This window comes from Pseudonaja textilis, chromosome 6 (assembly GCF_049901715.1).
Source record: "Pseudonaja textilis isolate UNSWEBS1 chromosome 6, rPseTex1.2, whole genome shotgun sequence".
NCBI lineage: Eukaryota > Metazoa > Chordata > Lepidosauria > Squamata > Elapidae > Pseudonaja > Pseudonaja textilis.
In genome coordinates this window covers 19,496,096-19,521,896 of record NC_141995.1, presented here as the reverse complement: position 1 = coordinate 19,521,896, position 25,801 = coordinate 19,496,096, and the positions used below count along the sequence as shown (strand labels likewise).

The following is a 25,801-nucleotide window of genomic DNA, read 5'->3' as shown; positions in this document are numbered from 1 at the left end:
ATGGAGGTAGAATTTAAGAAATAATATTTTTTTCCAAAGCAGCTATTCTACCAAAGAGCAATAGAAGATATTGCATTGCTCATAAATGTTTCATTGTGCACAAGTGGGGCTGTATTTTCTGTATCTTCTGATACATTATAAAAGTACTGAAAATAAATAATGAACTATTACTTCAATGTGATTCTTTTTATTATACAGATTTTCTTATAAGTGGCTTTAAGGAAAACCAATATTGACAATAAAGTGAATATATAGATTATTCTAGACTTGCTGGGTCTTTTTAAAAAATGACTTTTGTTTTTCAAACTATAATCTTTTCAATAATCCAATTAAATTGCTGGAATTGTGAAGCAGAACACTAGAGAAATTCTTCTAAGGTGTTCAAATAATGTAATACATTATTGTATGCTATGATAGTAATAAAGATTGAGTTTTATTTGTCATTTGGAAAGAATTTATTTTTGGTTCTTTGGGAATGTTTTATAAATGTAAAGATTTTCTCTGCTAATAAGAAGGCAAGGAAAAAATCATATTCTGTATAGCATATGAGATCACAAAATTGAATGTCAAAATAATTCTGATTCTAATTCAAACCATTCTATGCTGCATACACATATCCATTCCAAATATTGCTATGCTAAGTAGTTGGAAAATACAATTGAATAGCACAAAATAATTAAAAATATGCATAAATTGTTTTTTAAAAATTCAGATTAACACTAGATTGCAGCAGTAAAATCAAAAAGAAACAAGAAACCAGTATCATCTAACAAAGAAATGAAATTATTTCCTTAAATTTAAAGTAGAGATGCAGAATTTCCTTCAAATGATGGTCTCACTGATCTTTGCATGGCAAATTAATATTCTAAAAGGGTGAGAATAGAATGCATTTTTATATGCTTATTTGCAGTTTTTTGTTTCTTGTTAACAGTTTGGTATTGTATTCAAACTGTGGTAACTAATAACTAAGCTATTATTAATTCAGCATGTATCTTCTGTATGGGACAGGATAGCCCTTAAACCTCAGGAATCTCAGGAAAACGCAGTGTTTTGTTGTTTTTTTTTAAAAAAATGCCTATGGAAAATAGAATTTCATCCAAAGTAACAACCAGTTTGAGAACCTTTCAGATGAGTTCATATTAAGTTGTACATGATATTACAATAATCTGCATTACACTCAACAGTTAGAACATAAAAATGCAGATGCTCTTATGGTTTGTACAAACAAAAATAACCAGCCAGTCATCAGGAGGGGGGGAAAAAAATAACAGCAGCTTTTTCTAATCTTATTTGGGCAGAAACCTTGTTGTTAATTATACAAAGGTTCATTTCAGTAAAAAGGCTGTAAGGCTGACAAGACATAATTAACAGGCAGGGAGATTCTTGTTTCAGTATATGAAATTTCTCTTCATCCAACACTCCATAATTCAAAGACAAAGGATAAGTATTGGATGCTTATAAATGTTCTGGCTCCAGATCACTACCATTGGCACTTTTACAATTAAAGGGTCAATGTATACTAATTAAAGGACCTTCCCTTACAAAATACGTCAACCTATGTCTCCTTGCACAAGGTAGTTTGCAGAAAGGCACCTTATGCCAATGGAAGTTAATGGAAAGCAAAAGAATTGCTCTCCTTTCTCCCTGTTGCTATTGCTATCACTCATGTTTCTTCCTTCTTGAGGAGAAGAAGTAGGGCACATGACAAAAGCAACAGGATCTGAAGATAGATTTCTACAGCAATACCTTTTGCTGTACAGGTAAGCACAGACTGACATACAGAATTATTTTTCTGCAAAGTAAATGCTCCTATGGGGGACTGTCAATTTGAGATGGAAAGTTAGCCTGAACATGCAGAATGGAAGAAAAGTTAAACCAACCCTTCCCAATTGTTTAGTATCACAGATCCAATTTAGGAACACTTATATGCTAATCTTTGGCAATGACCACAGGTTCATGTGGTTTTAAGTGACTAGACTTAACATTTTGGAGCAGAGTCTGTGTGGAGAATTTGAGAACTCGATGTGGAATTTCATTGTGAGGAAAATTCCCTTATGCTTTTAACTGGCAGACAGTAAAAGGGAAAGGAAGTCAATAACAGCTGGAAAAGCAGAAAAGTGAAGGGCTTCTCAGATAGGGAAGAAAACTTTTTAAAAGAAACGGTAATGGCATTATTCGGAGACTTAGGCTTTGGGGTTCATATTCTGCAGAAATGTCTCATACTTGCATAACTCTATATAAGAATTTTTATTGGAATAAAACTGCTATGAGGAGTTGGTTGCCCTGTGTCAATAAAGACTTATGCTTATTTTTCCTGCTTCCCCCCCCGGCTTAACACAATTTTAACCAATAGAAGAGAATATTCATAGCTCAAGTCTTTGGTGGTCTCTGAGTTTGGTTAACTGTCTATGGAGATTCTCAATCTTTCAGGTCATGGCTGTCCCAAAGGTACTCTTTTTTTTGTTCCATTTGGTTGTTTTCTTACAAATGTTTCATTACCAAGCATTATCAGTGCTAGGGTTTAAAATTTTTAACTTTGAGCATTTTTTTGCCATGAATTATTCGTTGTTAACACAACACCTGCTGTCCTGGGGTGAGAAACTTTGGCTCTCAATACAACTGGTATCCTGGACCTCTTTGGGAGAATTATTCATCAAGAGCCTGACAATTTCTATTATGATACCACATAATTAGGTGTTAAAGACTCCTTGGCTGGAGAAGGAAAAGAAGAACCTAATGGACTGGTAATCTTTAACTGGGTAGCCATGAAGCAGTCAGCCATTTAAAGCAGTTCCTGTATTATATACATTTGACTTGGCACAGGTGGCTATTGACTTTGATACTGGACAGATGGAGCCCAGCCTTTCCTGTGCATAGCCCTAAAGCAGTGGTGGGATTCAAATTTTTTTACTACTGGTTCTGTGAGCATGGCTTAGTGGGTGTGGCAGGGGAAGGATACTGTAAAATCTCCAGTCAGAAGTGGTATTTGCTGGTTCTCTGAACTACTCAAAATTTTTGATACCGGTTCTCCAGAACTGGTCAGAGCCTGCTGAATGCCACCTCTGCCCTAAATCACATATCAGTTAAAAACAGCAGAGAATTGTATAATTCTTGTAGAAGAAAAGGTTCCGCTCCATTAATTAGTCAAATCTGAAGGCTCTTGGTATAAAAAGAGATATCTCAGGCTTCTATCTTTGTTGAGATGGTTTCTTGTCTTACATTTATACCAAACTTCCTCTGGTTTTCTATTCTGTAAACTATTGGACTGGTTCCTACGAATAGCCTTGGTGGCGCAGTGGTTATAGTGCAGTACTGCAGGCTACTTCTGCTGCAGCCAGCTGCCTGCAATTTGTCAGATTGAAATTTCACCAGGCTCAAGGTTGACTCAGTCTTCTATCCTTCTGAGGTGAGTAAAATGAGGACCCAAATTGTTGGGGGCAATATGCTCTGTAAACCGCTTAGGGAGGGCTGTAAAGCACTATAAAGTGGTATATAAGTCTACTGCTATTGCTAATTCCACTAATTGGATTTTTTCCCCAAAAAATTCATGGTGCAGGTCTTCTTTTCATAAACCACCTTGCTGAGATTCCTATTCAAAGCTTTCAGAAACATCAGGAGCCATCTTCTGAGACTTTCAGTTGTTTACATATTACAGCAATATTTCATTTACAATCTACAGTGTGAGTGTTATCTCTGTGCTGCTGTGTTATACTGATTTATAGATAAGACAATAACATCTAAGACTTCCAGTTACTGTTTAACTTCACCTGCTCTCATTTGTACCTAGAAACATTAGACCAAGGGTCTTCAAACTTAACAGCTTTAAGACTTGTGGACTTCAAGTCTCAGAATTCCTCCTCTGGTCATGTTGGCTCAGGAATGCTGGGAGTTGAAGTCCACAAGTCTTAAACTTGCCAAGTTTGAAGACCCTTGCACTACTAGACCATTCTGGTTCCATCTAGCAATAAACCCTAATAAATCCCTTTATGAAAAGGGCAGACCAGTAGTGTATTGGAAAGGGATCTCCTCATCAGCAGAATATAAGAATATTTAATACCAAGGAAGTCAAAATCTAAATTGCTTTATTGAAAATTTTAAAAGTCATCCTCTTTCTAGCTTTCACTCCACATACTGTAACATCATGCAATTCAAGTTAAGTATTTTGCAGTATCTTCAGTCTCAAGGGGGTATAAGTAAGCACATGCTTATCTGTCTAGTTGAAATTAACAGGATTTCATTGTGTTTAACTTGGTTGAACTGAATTGTAGCCAGCATTTGTAAATGATTTGTAATTCATTTATGTTTCTCAACCCAAGAAAGTGATGATAATCTTACAGCTTGCAAATTTGCAAGATGAGAAAGAATATTGGATCCTCAGGGATAATTTAAAAACATATCACATTGCCTTACAGACTCCTAAATTTTGTTTCTTTCCCCCTTCAAAATTCTGTGGGTGATATTTTGTCAACTGGAGTCCTTTATTAAATGTTTCCAAGGAAAACAAAACACAAGCTAGATTTTGGAGAGAGAGAGAGCTTGGTTATGTTTTATATCAGCACCTCAGCAATAGTTGTGCCTTTGGGGGAATACTTTACAACTATAGCTTTGTATCAATAGTTTACTACTTTTGCCTTGCAGATTATTTACGACCTTAGAGAAACAATTTATCATGTCCTTTACAATCCGATTTTATAATGGCATTTGTAGATACAGAAAGGCCAAACATAATTTTTTAAAAAAGGTTTATAACATATAGCGGAGTAATAAAAAATAAAAATTGAAAAGATCTGCTCTGAAGTTGGAAATTGCACATAGGAAAATTATCCTGTTTAGTGTACATGAGAAATGCTTTCAATTTTAATATTGAAATAACAAACCACAATGTTAAAATTCATATCAAGTAATTAAAAATCTCTAGCCTATTAGGATAAACCAGGAAGGGAAAAAAAAAGGGGGGGGAGGATGACTCAGTTGTACTGTTGCAAAAACAAAACAAGACAAAAACCCAATCGTTTTCTATTATTAAACACAAAGCTTGAAATGCAGGAGCTTTTATTTTTAATACAAAACAAATAACAATATTTTATTTGGCATGCTCCAGTATCCAAAATAGTTTCACACACTTGATGGAATGCAGTGTTGTGTGAATAGTTTTTCTCATACTTTCCTCTCTTACCAACGTAGTGACAACATTTTCCTTGGCAGCGTGAATAAAACAATTCAATTCTGTAGAATTCATTTCCTGTGTCATTTCTCCTTATATTTATGTATGAATTAGAAGCTAAGCCTGAAAAAGAATGGCTTGAATCAGTGGGATATAGTAGCTACCTTGTTGAAACAGAATTGAGGGGAACCAGATTCAAGTCCAATTTAGACATAGAAATGTTTTGAATGTTAAGACTTTTTTGGCCAAGATTTCATAGGTTTTATAAGCATAATAGAAACGTAATAACTATATGGTGAATTCATCTATGAGTCAAATTCATAATTAGACACGAACTGTGAAGAATTGTTTGGGAATACATGGCAGCACTAGTTAGATGGTTGTGCAAATCCAACATAGATGGTCAGTAGCAAAGGCTAGAATGTGAACTGTTTCCTGGAAATCTTCACCTTTGGCTACTTTTGAGTAACGTGTGTTCATAATGTTGCTGTGAATATATGCAAAACGAGCAGTATATGAAAATTTAGACCTTTGCTCTTTTGGGGTGTATTTGACACAGGCTGTATGTTTAATGGAACCTTGATCTAAAGCCCAAACTCTTTATTGAGTGCCAGGAGTTCCATGCAAACCTTAGCAGAAACTTTTCTGAGCATGGATGAAAAACCTGGCAATCTTGGCTTCAGTCCAACGGAGAAGAGATGAGCATATACAGAGGCTGGGGGTGGGGGAATTCAAATGTTGTTTTGCTATACTTGGAAAGTAAGACTTTGAGATATTTCTGCCATTTTGCAATGTGTCCTGATTGATACCTGCTCTTCTTCAGTTAAGGTTAAATAAGTGTTAAAGTCATGTCTATTTCCCTCTTTTGTTTTTTTCCACTTTTATCAGTTTTTTTTTAAATAGTATTTGAAATTAACTTTATCTATTATACAGATAGTCCTTGACTTACGACCACAGCTGAGACCAAAAGTTCTGTTGTTAAGTGAGATATTTGTTAAGAGACTTTCCCCCTATTTTACGACATTTCTTGCCACAGTTGTTAAGTGAGTCACTCCAACTGATACATTGGTAACAATTAACAGTTGTTAAGTGAATCTGGCTTCCCCATTGACTTCGCTTTTCAGAAGATTGCAAAAGGTGATCACATGACCTGGGACTCTGCAACCATAATAAGTGCAAACCAGCTGGCAAGTATCTGAATTTTGATCACATCATCATGGCGATGCTGCAAAGTTTGTAACTCTGAATAATGGTCATAAGTCACTTTTTTCAATGCCATTGGTACTTTGAACAGTCACTAAATGAATTGTTATAAGTTGAGGACTATCTGTACTGTTAACAGCATACTTGGCATAGTGACTAAAGTACCAGGCTAGAAAGCAGGAGATTCTGAGTTCTAGTCCTGCCTTAGACACAAAACAAGCTGTCCAGCTTTACTAGTCATTGTTTCCTCAGACTTGGAAACAAGACAGTAGCAAGCAACTTCTGAAAACCTTCCCAAGGAAAATGAGTCAAGATGGACTTGAAAGCATAAATATGCATCAAAAAATATCCAATGTGCTTTTATGGTACACTTTACTTGATTTTCGTTTTGTTGAGAAGGCAACAATAAGAAGGCATTAATATTGAGTTAGATTCTGGATACAATTAAAAATAGGTTTGGCATTCCTTATCCTAGTGATAGGATATGGAACATACCTGATGGAAAAGCCTTTCTTTTACGTTTTAAATATCTGAATCGTCTCATAGTTGTTTAAACCGATGATATGATTTTGCTGTTTGATCTTCACCCTGCAGCACAAAAACCTGTGACCCTGCTTGGCCGTCAGCAGTTGTACATTCCTGCTCTTTAGAAGTTAAGAGCCATTCTTTGTTAGCTCATTAACACCATTAAAAACTTAGGACAAAATAAAAAAGACTTTGTGATGCCTCTCAGATGAGGCTATCGGGGCAACCAGGACAACAAATACACAAAGGGTTAATTAATACATGGTTGCAACTCCTTAATTAAAAGTAACTTTTGTTGGATTCATTCTTTAGAAGAGGTGGGTGGGTATTCAATCTTAAGCCAAAATGCTTCAGAGTTGAAGGCAGGTTTAATGGGACCACCCTCACATTCCCAGAAGCTGTTTCTTACTTCAGATCTAAAGCACTGGTCAGTCCTGTTTTCAAGTGTTATATAGGCTTTTTATGTAGATGGTACTTCTCTGCTTGCTTTATGGGGGAGTCATTGATATATCACAGACTTCACTGAACCTTTTTTAATTTCATTACTGCACAGGTGGAAGGTACAAGAAAAGAAAATCTTGCTTCATCAGGAAGTGACACAGAGAAGACTTAGTCTTCTAAATATATTAGCCATTCTATACTTTACTGGAACATGCTTGTGAATTTGAATCCAGGATAAATATTTAACACTGGATATCCCTCTTTAATAGTCAGATGATTGTTATCTTATGTATGATTGCAATGTATTACAGCATCTAAAGAGAAGTCAAGCCAGTCATCAACTCAGAAAATGCTTATAATTGAATACAATAGCAGGCATACACATCTTCAGATACAATAGTAAGAAAGTTATTAATCATATCCTTGTGCCATTGAAAATAGATTTGTGATCTTGGGCAAGTGACCAAGTGATCCTGAGCATCTGTTGATGCAAGAACTGCTTTTCCACTTTGAGCACAAATGATGAAAATTTCCAGTGTGATCTTAAGTCTTACCCAAAGTAAATAAATAGAAGCATATGACAATGAACGGAATGGAAATAGCACAGTAAGATCTATAACATCCTTTTAGAGAATAGGGTTGCTGCTTTGATTGGCAACAGGGACTATTTTGTTCTGCTTAACATTGCACTGCAAAGAATGCCAGTATTTTGGCAATCTTATCATCTGATTGATTTGATTAGCCCTCCTTTTGCACTTCCTCCCCTTCTCCTCCTCTTTTGCTTCAGACTTGGACTACTTTAATTATTTCCACATGGCTCAATCTTGGGATTATCATCAAACTTCCTATGCTCAATAGCCTGCTTTAGCCACGTTTGTGCTTATTGAAGAAAGCCCTCAGCAATAAAGATACCATCACAAGGTTTCTTCTAAAAAAGGAGAAAGAAAAGCAAACTTCTTCATGACTCTGACTTGCCTGTGAAAGAAGCTCGGCGGAGAGATTTGGCATTAGTGTGTGTTTTTTGCCCTCCCCCTTCTTCTATTACTTCATGGTCTCTAATCTTCAGTGCAAAATAAAAAGCATGAAGTTATGAATCTGTTTATAGATGCAACTCACTTCCCAAGCTTAGTAAACTTCGACATTCTCATGAACACTGGTCTCTTGTAGAAATGTGGGGCAGAAGAACTGATAATCATCTCTAGGATCAGCTCTAGTTCTGTAATCTTCTAAGGCAGACAGTTCTTTTCTGCCTGCCTGGATATGGAAGGCTCAGCCTCGTCCACATCGTTTCTTACCCTGCAACTTTGAGGCTGGTTGATTTATGATTTTGCTTCCTGAATTTCACTGTAATCATTTCTAGTGGCTGCTATGAATATGTATTAACAATAGTGTTGTGTCCAAGTCAATTGCACTTCTTCCTGCTAATCATAGTTTCTAATATCTGATAAAGACAAATAAGTGCCATTTTTAGATTAAGTGAGCTAAGGAAGGACTAAGGATTAAGTTAGCATTGAACTAGTTTAAGGTGTAGGTCACCTCATTGGTTTAGTAGCTGGCCTTGCCAAACACTTAGCGAAGTATTATGAAGCTCATGTCCAGAGATTCAGTACTGAGTATTCAGCTACTCAGTAACAAGTTTACATTTACATCCATGGTAATATTTAATAGCAGGACTAAACTGATTTTCTGTCTTTCCAGGATTTTTAAAGGTTCATCTTTTTATTTTATTTAAAATATTATATTCAGTTCAATTTCCAATATCATATTTACTTTCAATAATGTATCTTGGTTCCATCTTGAACTCAATATAGTTTACCTAAAAGATGTTTTCCTGAAAGTTGTATGTGTCTGTGGGTTTGCGTATGCGATTCTCTTTTAAAGACTGTAAGTGTATATACTTGCTGCATTGTATGTTTCTGATGCTTGGATGTTTTCTCTGGAGTTTTTGGGTAGGATTGATATTTTAATTTCCTTGCTATTATTAAAATGAATAAATATTTTGACCTTGTATTTTTCTAATCAACTTATTGCTTCCTCAGAAACCGGAGCTTTATTTTATGAGGCATATATGAAAATTGATGTTTGGGATTTCAAATCTCCCCTCTGGGTTTAATTATTTATTGATTTTATTAATTATTGATTTCTTTTTTGTAGATCACCCATGAAATATTAGTTCTATACAATTAATTATTGGCCATGTTTTTAAAATAATGTAAAACAGCAGCTGAAACACAGCAGAAAGGTACTTGAAATATTAAAAACACCAAGTAAAAGTATATGAATTTTATAGGCATTTCTAAAATGGAAGATTTTTCCACCTGCTACTAAGTTAAGGATGTGACTACTAATTATCTTCAACTGAGTTGCTTTTACAGTCATCAGAAAAGCCCTGTCCACAATGAATCCCGCTAACAGATTAGCTTTCCTTCCAACAGCAGTGTAAAAAGCTTAAAACAATCCTTCCGCTTTAGGAAAGTGAAGGGTTCCAAGTGAAATATGACACATATGTCAATTTTGGGCTTAAAACAAGCAAAATACCAGCAAAAGAGAAAAAAAAAACTCCAGAGAAGCTCCGCAGACAGGAAGTCTAGTCCTGCCAAGAATATAATAAGGGTTAACAGAGAGGCGGTTTTTGTAACACCAGAATGTAAGGAGTGCCTTCCTTACAGGATTGGGGCTGTAAAGTGGAAAAAAACAAAAGGAGATTTCTTCTAACAACAGTTCTCCAAACTGCTTAGAAAGTTAACAACCGGTTCTAGTGAATAGTTGCGAACCAGTAGAATCCCAGTCTTGGCTAAATGTTATTTATTATTTAAAATTACCAAAATAGGCCATTTATTATATAAAGAAAATGGAAAGAAGCTGAGATTTCTCTAAATATACAAAGCTTAAAAATAATAATTGAGCCTCCAGACAAGAAATTAAATTGGAAGCCCAGCATTGTTTGTGGTTTGAAAAAGTTTTGGGTGCAACCCTCAGAGTTATTACATTATCTCCCGCTGTAACACTTAGTATGGTAAATGTTCCTGCCACCAAGAAAAGCTAGTGCCACCATCTAGATTTTTATGATCCCTTGTGCCCTGACGGACATGCTGCTGAGCATTTCCAATGCTTACAGGTTCATCAATCCCACTGGCTCCATTAACACTCCCATATGGGAGCCTCCAAGAGCTGATCAGCCGTTATTTCCATTCCCTTTTATAAATTGCAAAGACTTGGCATTGAATGTATTGAGAAAAGTGAAAGGCAAAAAAAAATTTTTTCTTGTAAGTATTTACATATCAATATACTTCAAGATTATGCCTAAAAGTATACAGAAAACTACAGTTTTGCAGAAATATCTCCGAAATCCATGTGATTACTAACTGTGGGTTTTCTGACTTTCTAAAAGAATTATGGAACAGAATTGAATAATAGTATGAATGTTTTGTCCTGAATCATAGCAGATTTACACCCTCCTACCCAATCCATGTGTCATTCAACAGAAAGAATCATCCTAAACTGGAAGAACAGAAGCCCTGCTTGTTCATTGATCATTAGCATTTAGGAATCAAAATGACTAGTCATATAAATCCTCCCTACTCTGAAGACAGGTTATTTTGACATAGAACTGCACAGCAACTATTCAGATGAAAGTTCACACACACACACACACACTACTTAATATTCCAATTACAGCATTCTTTGTCATCATCCAGAAAGAAACAATACAAGATAGTCAAAAATACAGGAACATCATGAGGTAATTTTTTACAGTGTACAGAACACACACTGGACAAAAAGGTTGGAAAAAGTGACACTCCCCCATTATACTTATAGCAACCAATCATAGAGTAGATTGAATCTTGCATGAATCAGCACTCCTTAACTAACCACCTGCAACTGTGTATTCTGGACTATTGTATTTTACTGTTCCAGTTACTAAATTTAATATCCTATTGTAATTCTATTTACATTACAGTAATAATTTTATACATATGGTATATGTATATTGCATGCAAATTGTCACATGCAATTTTTTTGCACATCTGCAGTCTCTTGTTTGGTGCTAGGTTTCTTTTTGGAGAGGGATGTATTAGTGACTATCCTTTTTCTTTATTCAGCCTTTCTCAAATTCCAGTTGTTACTTTCTGATTCTTTCTAGTCGTAACTTTATTCCTTTGACAATAATCCATTACACAATTAAATTTAGGATCAGAATACTACTCTGAACGCAATTTAAAAATGAATTATTTGCTCATGGGATTCAAGAAAAATATTTCTTTTTGAACACATATAATGGAATTATTAGACTCAAAGTTTTCTTGAGAATTTCAAGATCAATAAATAATCAATGACTCTTCTAAAAGAACTTGAGCATGGTTATTTAGAACACTAATTTTTCCATATTGTCCTTTAGGGGAAGGATTCTGAGACCTCTTGCAGATTACCAAACAGTGTTGAGCCATTATATGTTATTCTCATCTTGAACTGCCTTAATATTACACTTTTGGGAAGATTTATTGAAGAAGATTTACTGTTCTTGGCAAATACTTCCCTTTTAGAATTGATCTCTTGCTACCATTGGCCTAGTTTATTATTTTGCAATTTAGAATTGCTTCTTGCAGCGTTTTCTTGTTTAGCAAGAAAACCCTGGGCAACATGGATGAATGTTATAGGTAAAATCAGATAGAATCTTCTTTATTAAAGAGCTACCTTGGTTTGAATTCCACCAGTTCAGGTTCTTCTACAGCAGTTCTGCCATTTCTCTCTGCTTTCTAACTTTTCCTGGCATTTCTCTTCCAGAAGCATAAGATTTGGATAGACTAAGGTGCATTAAGATGAAAAGTTATAAAACTGTAAATGTCATAATTTGAGTCGTCTAGTAGCAAGCCCTACTTCTTCATATTGACATCTACTTCTCACTTCTAATGAAATTTTAGGAAAGACTGTTGCCTGAAAAGAATCTACATGCTGTTGCTTCTGAACAGAACTCTAATTTTATACCCCAATAGCTCAGTTGTCTCAGTCCAAGAAGGACAATTTTTATATGACTTACCTATGTGTTACATTCTACATGCACTGAAGCAGGGACTTCCAGCACTGGTTGAACTTACTGAGAGCAATAGCTTAGAAACATCTAGGGAGCCATAATCCACATGAGGTAATTGAGAAAAAAACTATTATACATGGTACTCCTGAATCTAAGATACAGTTGGCTGGTCAGTCCCCATCAGTCATGGCCAAATTTTCTTCTTTTCTCCTCTACAATAAAGTAATGAGGATTGTCACAAATGAAATTACCATCTGTTTTGTGAAGCAGATCAGTAAGTACAGCAGACCAGTAGATGCATAAACCACTTATGCTCATGAGAATCCATGCAGCCAGAAGGTTTAAGTCCAGGAGTTTTGCATTTAATTGGTTCCTTTGAGTAAAATGAAATCACAGTTCAGGAAAATAAGATATGGATGAATAGGACCATACAATGTTATATATTCTCTTAGTGAACTAGATGGAAGAGTATGAAGGTGAACAAGAATCAAAGCAATCCAACTTTTATTTAAAATTATTTAATCTCAAAAGTAGCTGACTTCTGCTTTCAAATCCTTATTCATGTTTGCATAATAATTAATTAGGCTTAGGTAGTAATATGTAAGGTTGGGTCTGTGCATATAAACAAATGTGGATGTAAGTAGATCCCAGGGTCTTCGTTCCTAGGAGAAATATATTTCTCTAGACCATTTTTGATCATTTAAAAGTGCAGCTATTATATGAACCAGTTGGGTTTTATTCATAAGGTTTCTATATGCAAAAAAGAGTTTCATGTGTCTTAAGGGAAGGGTAAAGGAAGCAACTTAAGTACCTTTACTGGAACTGACAGCTATGGTTGGGATTTCTTCCTTTCAGTTATAATGCTTTTACTGTTTGTATTGTTTATTACCTCAAGAAGAATATTATTCTTTTCAGCTATATTGTGACTTCTTAGAGGATTTTCTCTAAGAGTTCTTCTTAGAGATGGCATTAAGGCAGATGGCCTTTTAATGGAAATTCAAAACAGAATCAGTCCTACATCAGATTTTCACTCTTAACAATTAATTGCATCCAACCCTGAAAGTTATTGTCTCCTTATGTAGTCCACTCGCCCTTATATATAATTCAACCTTAATCCCATGATATGAAATCAGGAGCAAATGTTACCTGATAACATCATAGTTGTTAACTACTCAGATTCTCACTGCAGTATTTAGCCCTTCTCTATCAGTTTGGCCACACCCTTTCAATCTTGGCTAAAGATAATTAAAATGGGTCTGAGTAAATATTGGTTTTTTTTTTAATGTCTCACATTGAGTTACAAAAGATGAGTATTCAACTCTTCCATGATACATTTGAGCACTGTTCATACTACCAGATTTAAAACTTGGATTTTTATTTGCCCTTCATTTATATTGGACATCTATAAAATCCCCTGAAATGAATATAAATATAAGCATGGAACTAGTAAGAAAATACCTATCTACCTTGAATGACTTCAAATTACCAGGACCAGGTGGGTACTGGCCAAGATACTGAAGGAACTGGCAGATGTGAATGAAATTTTTCAGAGCCCCAGGAGCATGAGTGAATTGCCAGAATATTGGGGAAAAAACTTCAAGGAGGAGAAAAAAGTGGATCCAGGAGACTACAGACCAATCAGCTTGACATCAATAGCTGGGAAAATGCCAGAAGAGATAATGAAACTCTGGATTTGTGAGCACTTAAAAAAGAACGAGGTGATTACTAGAAAGCCAACACGGGTTGTTAAAATCAGGCCATGCCAACAAACCTTATTGCCTTCTTTGACAAAGTGACTAAACTACTGGATCAAGGAAATGCTATGGATATAGTATACTTAGACTGCAGTAAGACATTTGACAAAGTAGACCACAGTAAAATAGAACAATGTACTACAGTACTACCACCAGATCAATTTGCAATTGACTGACTAACAGCACGTGGTTCTCAATGGAACTAAATCTGTGTGGAGGGAAGCATGCAGTGGTGTATCTCAAGATTCTGTCTTGGGCTCAGTGCTCTTTAACATCTTGATAAATGACCTAGATGAGCATATTGAATGGACACTCATCAAATCCCCAGATGATGCCAAGCTGGGGGGAACACTTTGGAAGAGACACACAAGATTCAGAAAAATATCGACATACTTGAGCATTGGGGCCTATCCAAAAGATGCAGCTCAGTGGTGAGAAAAGTAAGGATCTATATTTAGGCAGGAAAAGCCAAATTCACAGGTACAGAACAGATAGTACCTGGCTTGCAGTAATACTTATGAGAGGAATCTATGTGTACTAGTAGACCACCACTTAAATATGAACCAGCAATGTGCCTCAGATGCAAAAAAAAAAGTCAATGCAGTCCTAGACTGCATCAACAGGGGATAGCATGAAGACAGATGTGGGATACGACAGGGTTAACTACCTGTTTGGGATTTATGAGCTTCCCTGCACGCTGGGAGCCGCGCGCCTGTAAATTGTCATCAGCATGCTGCATGCAGAGATGCAGCCTTTGAAACAGCCCTCTTTTCCTGCTTTTTTAACTGTAGCAGTGCCTCGTTCAGCAGCTGAAGTTGAAAAATCAGGAAATAAAGATCAGGTAAGAGCCCTATGTCTGCTGCTTTTCAGAGCTACCAGTTCTACAGAGGTGGACAGAGCCATAGAAACCCACCCCTGCATGAAGATCATGCAAATTGATAGTACTGCTCTGTACCACATTAGTAAGGCCACGCTTGGAGTAATGTATCCAGTTCTGATCATCATGATACAATGCTAAGGCCTTTTTAGAGTTCAGAGAAGAGGAAAAAATATAATTTGGGGCTAAACCATATAATGAACGGCTAAGGGAATTAGTATGTTTAGCATAACAAAGAGGAGGCTTATGGGTAACATGATACTTGCCTTCCAATACTTGAAGAGCTTGCAAGAGAAAAGGAAAATGTCTATTTATTCTCCAAAGCACCTAAAGCAAGTCAGAAAGCAATGAATGGAAGCTCATGAAAGGAAGAGCAACCTGGAACTAAGAAGAAAATTCCTGACAATGAGAATAATTAATCAATGGAACAGTTGGTTTCCTGGAGTTGTGGGAGCTCTGTTGCTGGAGGTTTTCGAGAAAAAATTGTACAAGCATTTGTCTGGAATAAGGATTCCTGCTCTGGGAAAGGGATTGGACTAGAAGATCTCCACAATCTCTTCCAGCCCTATGATTACATGAAACATGCAAAATTATGATTTCAGTGTAAACTAGGAAGTAACCTAGTCAAATCAAAAACTGATTTATTTTATCTATTCCCCCCTAATGCTTCCTTTATTCCTTCCCCTCTACTTTAACCACTTGATTGTAACCTTGCTCATCCCTGAATTGACATTCCATTATATTAAATTTCTTTCTTATTTTTTGAAGACCTAGAATTATTCGTATTCTGCTATGTTTTCATCAGCTGTAAGTTTGTACACAGAGTATGTTTTCCCCAAGTATATATATGAATCAAATCTAATATTCAGTCAATAAAGTTTTTCTCTCTCTCTTCAAAGTATGCCTCATTATAATATGACTGAGTATATGTAAGAGAAAATATATAAATTAAAAGCATGATTTAATTATAATCAAAAAAGGTTGATGCAATCACCAAATTAGTTACACTGGACTTTAGCAAGTGTGATTCAAACTGAATTGCATGATCGCCAAGTTATGCCACTGATAAGTAATGTTACATACAGCACATTTTAAATGAATGTTGCTATGAAAAACAAACTTTAACATAAATATGAGATGTACAACTTAATCCAGAATTATAATAATGGAGCAAAGACTTTTTAAAATAATTTTCATGTATTTTCAAACCTTGGTATCTATCAGCCTCTTCCAAATCTTAATACATGAAATGAAGCTTTATATGACTATCTTGCTATGCGCTTTTTCTATATCCATTGTGGTTACATGAATTAAACTTAGCCAGGATCTCCTAATCTGAAATAAAAATTAATTCCCCAAAGCAAAGCAAAACAGAAGTGGATCCCTAGACTTTTGTTTTTGGCACTGGAAAAATACATGGCTTAAATAGATCATACAACTACTTAGAATCTCGATAGAGGCAATAGAATTCCATTTTGTATATTAAGCATAATTATATTAGTCACTCTAGAGAGAATAAAAATCTAACCCCTTGTAAATGGGAATCAGTGGCGTTTTAATGGAATATAACCGCTCCTCCCCAAGATTATGTGATTGCAGTGTATGTATAGAAAGGATCAAAAAGTGATGATTGGTATCTTGAATTTTTATATGTAGATATAGCCTCACAAACATTTCTGGTAGAACTGTTCTTTATTGAAGTGCAGAAGTAGATCATCACATTGAATATGACTATGACACTCACTATGGAAATCTTTCAGGACAAGATACTTAGAATTTCCATTGTTATACTGTAGAAAAAGTGTCAGAAATCACATTAAATTCATAAATTTAAATATTTATTTGCTAAGACATGATATAGTTCTACTGAACACAGAAATTACCGCAGATTGAAATCCAAAATGAAGTCAATCATGGCTGTAAATCTTTACAGAATACTCTTGTTCTTATTATACTGGGATCTTGCTATCCCAGTTGCAGCCTTGCCCAGTTTTTCTAGGTCTACTCAGCAACAACAGATGTTTCTTTGGGCTGTTTTAAGTTGCATTGTTTAACTTAAATTATGTTGATTGCTTGTATTGCATTGTGTAAATTATGTAATTGATCATAATCTTGAATTCAGAATAGCCAAGGTATGCTATATAAAACCAAGCCTATAAATGATCAAATATTCATGTGTGGTATTGGCTATAGTGCTGGTTAAGGAAGCTGTATTCCTAAGATAATGCTAAGTGAAACTCCCCCAGCATCTCTCACCACAATGTCCATCATGGCTGGATTTGCTTGAAGTTTTAATGCAATAATAGTTGGAGACCCAGCATTCTAAAAGCTGACTGATTTTTTTAAAGCTAAACTTAATTGTAGACATTTTTAACCTCCCACAGAACCCCTTTTAATGCTCATCCTATTTTAATCTTGCATTTGTGGAATCCAACCTGATATTTTCCTGAAAAGCAATTCAAAAGATAAACCAGTGTCTGGGATAGTGTTCATAATATACTAGCTGTACATGCAAAGATCTTTGTTAGACCTAGAGATATTCAATCAAGCACCCCAAAACTGCAATCTAAAGGAGTTATTCAAATTAGATACCGCTTCTGCTGCTTGTAAGCATCTGGCTGGCTTATCAAGCATATGATGAAATGATTAATGAATATCCTTTCTCTTCCTTTCAGGGTCCACCTGGTCCAAAAGGTGAGAAGGTGAGTCAGCAAATCTCTGCTACTAACCAACTAAGCGGAAGTCCTTCTGATAGTAACTGGTGGCTATTGACTCAGTTATGATATAAGATTATTTAAGAGAGCTGGGTTAGCACACACGCTGTGTTAAAACTATCATCTTTCCACTTTGCAGGGAGATCAAGGTGATCAGGGCCCTCGGGTAAGCATATTAACAAAAATGTTACACTTCCTCTTCCCTGACTAGGCAGTCAGTCCATAGCGCAAAACTAAATCGAGCTGAGTGTCGAGCTAATTATGCTTATTAGCTGCTTTTACCCTGCATGTTGTAGAAAGTGTCTGCAGGAGAGCCAAAGGCAAACATGATTTCAAAGACCATTAAAATGCGCAAGTAAAAAGAGTTCATGCTACACACATTACTGCACACACTAAAATTCACAATCTCTGTGGTTCGATAGCCATATTCTAGAGAATGATTGTGATGTGCTGCATTAGAGAGCCACCTTGCCTAACTAAACTTCCAGCCTTCCCCACCTGTTTCTTTTGTCAGATCTGCATGAGCTTCTAATAAAGCAAATGACACTTGGATTTTTAGTGAACTGTACTTCTTTAGAAAGGAGTTTTGCATGCCTTTATAATTTGCTTTTTGGAAATAGCAATCTGTTCTGTCTTTCTAGAATGAGTTTTAGAATTAGCAATGTAGCAGAAAAAACGGCTTTTGCTGGATTTGGTTGTGCTTGGTTGTTTTTATTTTAAAAAAAAGCTAAGATAATGAAACAGGAAAAGATACTGTTGCTCTGAGAATGCCAGTTGTTTCTCTTTACATCTGTGCATGGTAGTAAAAATAGAACAAACACCAGTTGGTGCCAGAAAACAATTGTCAGCAGAGGGAGAAATGTGTCCTTCCCTCACTCCTTTAGCTTTCCCAATGGACCTAGCAGTGGTGGCTCTGTATTTTGGACCCACTTAGTTTCCTGCCCCGTTGGAATTGAGGCATTTGCAGGAGGCTCAGAAGGAAAGGACATGGGAAAGGGCTCTTTCTATGGTGCTTGTGCTCTTGGACAGAGAAAATGAACCTGAAACACCAATCAGAAGAAAATGAAAGGATGAGAGCCTGCAGCCTCTGATGTCATTAGAAATTCTTGGTCAACTTGAGTCTTGACAACCGGGCCAGTTCTAGATCCAGCCTAGCCCTACTCAAATTACTTTTGTCATCTTGCTATAGCAGTCTGGTCTCTTCACACAGGAGACCAAAAGGAATGCCTAACTAGCAGCAGAGCCAATAAAACACTTCCCCCAACCCTCTGAAAACTTTTTTCTATTTGTGTGGTGCTTTTTGCAAAACATTTAGTCACAAGAACCAACTTCAAAACTTCAAAACTCCAACAGGCATTGACATCCATTTTGGTTATCTTTTGTACAAGGTGTTGGGCTCTGAATGCTGGTGTTTTAAATTTTTCTGATAGCCTCACAGCAAGTTTTAAATATTGAAAGATACCACAGAAAATGTTCAATACTTATTTCTTAGCAGCCTGTTGCCTCTGCCAATTATGTCCTTAGACCAGGTTTATAAACAGTCTTTGCAGAGAATGACTGCGATCTATTTGCAAAGTCAGTTTACTACCAGCTATTTAAATATATACTCTTTAAACTCCTGCATAGTTGCCTGGTTAGTTCAACATATCTGGAGTTTGGAGAACCCTCGCCTGCCAAATTGTTAATTATTTGTGTAATTTTCTCTGAACTGTATGCTTTTCATGTGGGATTCCAAACGTGTTTGCTATTTAGGATATATTTGTTTACACAACTGAGAGAACCAATAATGAGTAAGCCTCTCTGGGAATTTACAGCTTGTTAAGTTGTTCCATATAGTAGTTTGATAGAAATCTGGTAACTATGTTGGAATGCATTGAATATAAGGATAGTTATCCTAATTGCTTTTCTTTCCTTCCAACTTTTCTACCAGGTACAGAAATATTAAGCCAGATTCTTGCTGTGTATGTAGCTAGGAAACAATAATGGAAAAAGCTACTGTTAGGATATCTGTTATTCAGGGTAATGAGTAGAGAACTATTCTAAAGGTCATTATAATTGTTTTGTACTTTTTAAGACATCGGCAATCCAGGGAGTAGAAGCAAACTTGTGTTAGCTTTGAATCAAGTTGTAACATTCGAGGAAGCTGCTTGCTTTGAATCACTCAGAACTATTAAGTCATTCTATTCTTATTAAGAACATTGCTATTTAATATACTTACTTCTGGATGGAACCTACATGTGTGAATTGTTAGCCCCTGATGTCCGTATCTTTTCAATAATACTAATCTTAGTCCTGATACTGGATGAGGCGAGAGGGCTTTTCTGTGCACTCTCCAGTTAAAACACATACAATGATATTCAGTAGGGATGGAAGAGATGTGATCATTCAGGTTGCTCATATCAGATATTTCATATCCAAGATTTTAGACCATGTATTGTCTAAAATATGTAACATTTTTAATTTCCTTATGTCTTGATCCAACTAATGATCCAATGCTCATGCATTGCAGGAGTTCAGACACCTATGCCCAGCTTCTTCTGCAGATTGAACATCTGGGTAGGATTTAGTAGTGGTACAAATCCTTCATGAATGTTGTGTAGATAAGATAATATCCAATGTATTGTGAATGATATAGAAATAATTAGACTTTCTATCCAATGTCCCATTACTTGGATGATGAGAGTAAGTGTGTGCAAACCTTTTCAACAGGTCATCTACTTTGAATTAATCAATCCCAAAGTCATTTCACAAAGCAAAATGAGATCTTGCTTCTAACAGCAAAATGATCATATTGCCTTATTTGGCCTGTTGTTAAGCCCCTCCCAGCCTTTTCTTTTTATAGCTTATATAAAAGAGAACAGAGTTTGTACAATAGGGAAGGCTGGAAGGAGTTTGCACAATGGGAACAGAGTTTGTACAATAGAGAGAGCTGTACAATGGAGAAAACTGAAAGGAATCTTCTCCAAGGTTGGTGATTGATTGATTTGTTATGTGCTGCTTATCTCATGCAGCCAATCTGAGCAACTTACAAATATTAAAAACAAACATTAAAAAAGTAATCATAATTACACTAAAATTTATAATTAAAAGATTACATGGGGGGAGAAAGGAGCACAAAGACCATGAGGGAAGGTGGGGTTTGTTCTCAATCTACTAACCACCTTCAGAGAGATACTCCTCCCAGACTCACTGGCAGGACCAGGACTTCAGGCCCGTACGGAAGGAGGGTTGGTGCAGATCTCACCACCATAGAGAAGGCTCTTTTGCTGGACCCTGCCCAACAGAAGTCCTTGGTTGACAGAGTCTGTACCATGCCCTCTGCCACCATGGGTGGGGCAGACTGAATCTATTGGGGTAAGATGATTCCCCTGATAGCCTGGATCAATGCCATACAAGTAATGGCAGATACCTAATGCAAAGTCCTCTGTTTAGCCCTTCCAGTCTGTGAGACCTTCAATTGTTTCTTAGTTGGCATGCAGTAACTCGGCAGACCAAATGAATCTTTTATATGCCACTAGCCTCTCTAATTTCTTATTGGTGGCCAGGATTTGGCAAGCTACAGTTGCCCGGCTCAGAAGCCCTACTGTGTGCACTAAGGACTTTAAGGGGAGGAATGATTGTCATACTGAAAAATACCTTCCTCTTGTTGCATGCACATTGAAGTTCTTAAACTGAACAGGTTAAAAATGATTTCTGATCCCTTCTCATGATAGCATGGCTACCATGAGCTTCAGGAAAGATCCCCTTGGTATAAAAAGTGGAAGAGAAAGGATCAGTTTATGTTTTCACACACTTCTAAACACCACTTTGTTTTTAAATCTGTAGTTTTGCAGAGCCATAGTCTTTATTTAAAGAGAGACCTTGATTTTGATTTTACTTCAGTGGAAGATAGGCTCCACAATTAATTGAAAAGTAATGATGCAATTGGATTTCAAAGCATCAGTCAATAAAATGATGAGTCTGGTCTTCATGCTACCTTCCACATTGTTCAGAAGCAAATTTTGGAAGCATGGAGCTGTAGAGCAAAGAACAATTAAAAACTTCCCCTTTAGCAATACTGCTGACAAATGCTGGATATGTTTTTGCAAAGAATCAACAGTTGGATATCTCTCCTAATGTGTTTTAGGAAGTAAGTTTTAGTATTTGGCTGTTAAAGTCTGTCTTTATTTTAGGACTAAAATGTTGCATGGTAAGTACTAAAGGTTTTAATAATCTAGCAATCCAATTTTCAATATCTTAATTGGAAATGTGCCTCTTGATTTGATGGGTAAGAATCCAAAACTCTAGCAATCAACCACTCATAGAAGCATCTCTTCAGCGTAACAATGCCTTTCCTAGAGATTTTTCCCCAATGTGCAGATCAAAGAAATAGCTACTTCTTTCAGTGATTTCATTTCTTACTCTAGCTTACTCTAGTATATCCTTACATGAAGCAATGCAGGTAAAAATTTCTCTTCTACCTTTTTTGGATCTTGACCAGTATAGCAGAAACCGACAAATTATTACTGCATATTTATAATTTTACTAGATAGATTGAAATCCAAAGAAAACATTAAAAATATATAAATGAAAAAATAAAAATGGGAACATTAAAAATAACTAGAAACAGCTTCATTGAAGTTTTCAGTTCTAACAACTAGAAAAAGGATTGTCATTATCTTCACTATTTTAATCTTTCATGCATTTTACTAAATGTACTAGATCAGGTCTGTCAAACTCACAGCATGAGGACTGGATGCTTCACGTGCTGTTTAGTGAAGGGGAAAAATGTGGTAATATGTAATGAGATGCTGCCATGATGACAAGAGTTTGACATCCCTGTACTAGATGGATATATGGAGTATTTGATTATGCTTTCCCCTATATTATTTCATAATCCATAGATTATGTTTTAAAATTAGTAACAGTTCATCTTCTCTTTTCCTCATATTGGAAATTATATTGAAATTATCAGAATATAACTTTATACAAGTATGAGATTTAATATATTACAGTTTTTTGTTAACTTCTTTTTAAAAAATGTCTGAAGATATTTCCAGTACTTTACTGCAGAGAAACCAGGTTTTTGCTTTTGCTTACTACAAACTATGGTAGGAAAGGAAAACCGAGCAAGCCTCTGAAGATTTCAGAGTAACTTCTACTTAAAGAATATTGCCACTGGAGGATCATTCATGATTTATCGTCCAACTAGAACAGTAATTCATGAAAAGAGATATTGAGTATTCATGAAATGGCTCTAATTGAATATGCTAATCTATTTTCTATCTTCTTTCTGTAAATGATTCATTCATTACTAATACATGGAAGATTTATTGTTTATTAACCTTCACAATCATCACCCAGCAACTGATTTTTATTATTAGTTTTGCAATCTACATAAAGTTCATAAAATTATTTTCTTCACATGGTATTTTCTAAATAATGTTTTAATAGTTGGACCTGCATGCAACTAAAAGCGTCTTTCAAATGTCTTCAGCTGGCATTATTAAGTTTAAGAAAGTGAAAGCATTCAGAATTTTCCTTTATTATCTTTACCTGTTAAAATTCAGATTAATATTCTTATATTATTACATTTTGTTTGTCTTTTATGTTAACTCTAATACATAAATTGTGCGGTTGTAAAAAAAAAAGTAAACAATACTATAGACTTTTTAATAATAGGTTGGGATTAATGTCACATTCATTTTCATTATAGACCTGGGTCTTTCTTTGTGGATAGACTGAAGTTGCAATGCTAATAATCTTATATTGGATTAGACTATTAAACAACATATCTGATGAGAGCTGAACTCTGAGAATATGCTTTGCACCACACAGATTATTTATGTGCTATGCCATTTCTTCTATAACACAACATCATTTCAGAGAATAATGTCACTGGATTTGACTGGAAAGATGAGGCACTCAAAAAAATTGAATTAAAATTACTGTGAATTATCTGCCACAGGGTCTAAATTTATTGTCAAAAAGCATAGTAAATCAAACAATTCTGTTAATGGTTGAGATAGATGAAGTTGAGCAGTGGTTAACAGCACAACACAAACAGGGCTTTGACGTCATTAAAAATGTGTGTGTGTGTGTGTGTGTGTAAGAAAGACCTTTCAGGTGATGCCAAATGTGTATGTTCCCAATTTCTAATGGTGAAGTACCAATATCTTTCCAAAATTCACTCTCTAAAAGAATTCCACTATAAACTGACAAAGTTTGTGGAATTTAAACTTTATTTACACAAACTGATCAGGTTTATCTTTTCAAACACACCTCTTCTCCATTATATTTCTGTGCTAAAGAATTCTGCAGATCTTAGAGTCAGCTGGCTATTTCAGATCTAGTTCCAGTGGAAACTACTTAAAATATCAGGTTAGGTTATCCCTCAGTAATGCAGTAGAGGCATCCTCTGATATTCAGGAAATGCTTAGAAGAAATTTAAACAAAAACTGAACAAACCCCAGAATTCAGAGAACTTGAGACAGAAGTTCACTATTAAAATTTTAAGTCCCTTTTCATTTAGATAGCTGACATAAGATTCACATCTGTCACTAATCTATAGCATGACTGTTGCACTGAAAATTTGAAAGATTATTTTTTATAACAATGTATAAGCAGATTGCAAATATATTTTAATAATATAATCATATTGTCATAACTGAGGACAAATGAAGTGTAGTGCATTATTTACTAAATGGCACTGCCTTCACTCTGAATTAAAATTATTTTCTTCAGTAATATAAATGTTCCTGCAGGCAGAGTAGTTGAATAAAAGCAAGCCTGTTAGGAATAATTGTACATAAATGCACTATTTTTAAACAAAAATTGTAACATATAGTTACTCAATGAAACAAGAGAAAAAAACATCTGAATGGCAAAACATCAGGAGGTAACCACTAATGTATGTGAATTCACAAAAATGTGAATGTTTGGGTGCACCTTATTCCAAAATAGGTTACTTTTTTAATTCTTTGGTAAATCAGTTAGTAGCTGATGTGAAGTACAAAAATTATAACAGTAATATAATTATTAAAATGTGCTATATGCAATAATGGAAAATATAAAAAAACCTGTTAGAAGCATTCAGAAAGCATTCTTTATAAACATATCTTAGAAGACCTAAATGCCATGTCTGCTTCAATTTAATACTGGTCCAAAATTAATAATGATCAGATGATAAATGTGTGTTTGTGACATAGAGATTATCAGGGTCAATGGATGCAAATGTGTTTAAGGATAAATTTGAGAGAGAAATGTATCTGGAAAGCTTTTACGGGGGGAATATTACTACTCAATATTTATTAACAAACTCATATGCTTGCAAAGTTTCTCTATTAAAATCAAAACTATGATTTGAATGAATGAAAATGTTATCAAGAATACCCTTTTGTTTTGTTAGCTTCTGAGTTGTGTCATTGTTTAAATTTAGCTGCTGATTGAGGAAGCAGAAATTGCAATAAAAATATTTGAAGGAAAGAAGTTCCTGTTGTGAATCTTTGAGGCTGTATAAAGAATGATGCAAAACAATCTTGAATCAGGTAGAATAATAAGCCCAGTCTGAGAGATTAATTGGAGCTTGAAGTATAGGAAGGGGAGGCCAACATATAAACTGTCAGGATCATTTAGTTAACAGTTAGAATGATTTGATGTGAAATAGTAGCAGCTGGCTGTGAATATATGAAGTGCAAATGGACAGCAGGTGGCAATTCTAAGTTTTGTTTCATGAATCTTTGCAGAATTATGTATGTTTGTATAGCTAAATCAAGGATAAACAAAAACTTCATTGCTACAGGGAACCAACAAGATTCTGCAATATTTGCACAAGCAGCTATGTACTAGGGTCATTTAAGTAGGCAATATACAAACAAGTGAATAAAAATAACATTTCTCTGACCTTTAATCAGCAATGATAATAAAGTTGGATATTGAATTGAACAGTGATTGTGTGTATTATAACCAGATTATGGGGATAGATGCTTTTTTCACTTGGTGCTTTGGTGGATGGATGGAACTATGAAGTTCATTTCCTGATGCCAATGCTCAATCACAAAATAGAAAAAAATGGAATCATAAATATTTTCTACAAACTCACTTCCCACAAAC

General features: G+C 35.4%; 1 protein-coding gene across 1 annotated transcript in view; it reads left to right on the top strand.

Annotated features, from left to right (window-relative positions):
* The window catches only part of COL25A1 (collagen type XXV alpha 1 chain), a 269,830-nt gene that overhangs the window by 167,279 nt on the left and 76,750 nt on the right, over positions 1 to 25,801 (top strand). Inside the window, exons 6-7 of the mRNA XM_087935959.1 lie at positions 17,672 to 17,698; positions 17,850 to 17,876. Coding sequence (XP_087792085.1) covers positions 17,672 to 17,698; positions 17,850 to 17,876 — 54 coding nt within the window. The remainder of the gene's footprint in view (positions 1 to 17,671; positions 17,699 to 17,849; positions 17,877 to 25,801) is intronic.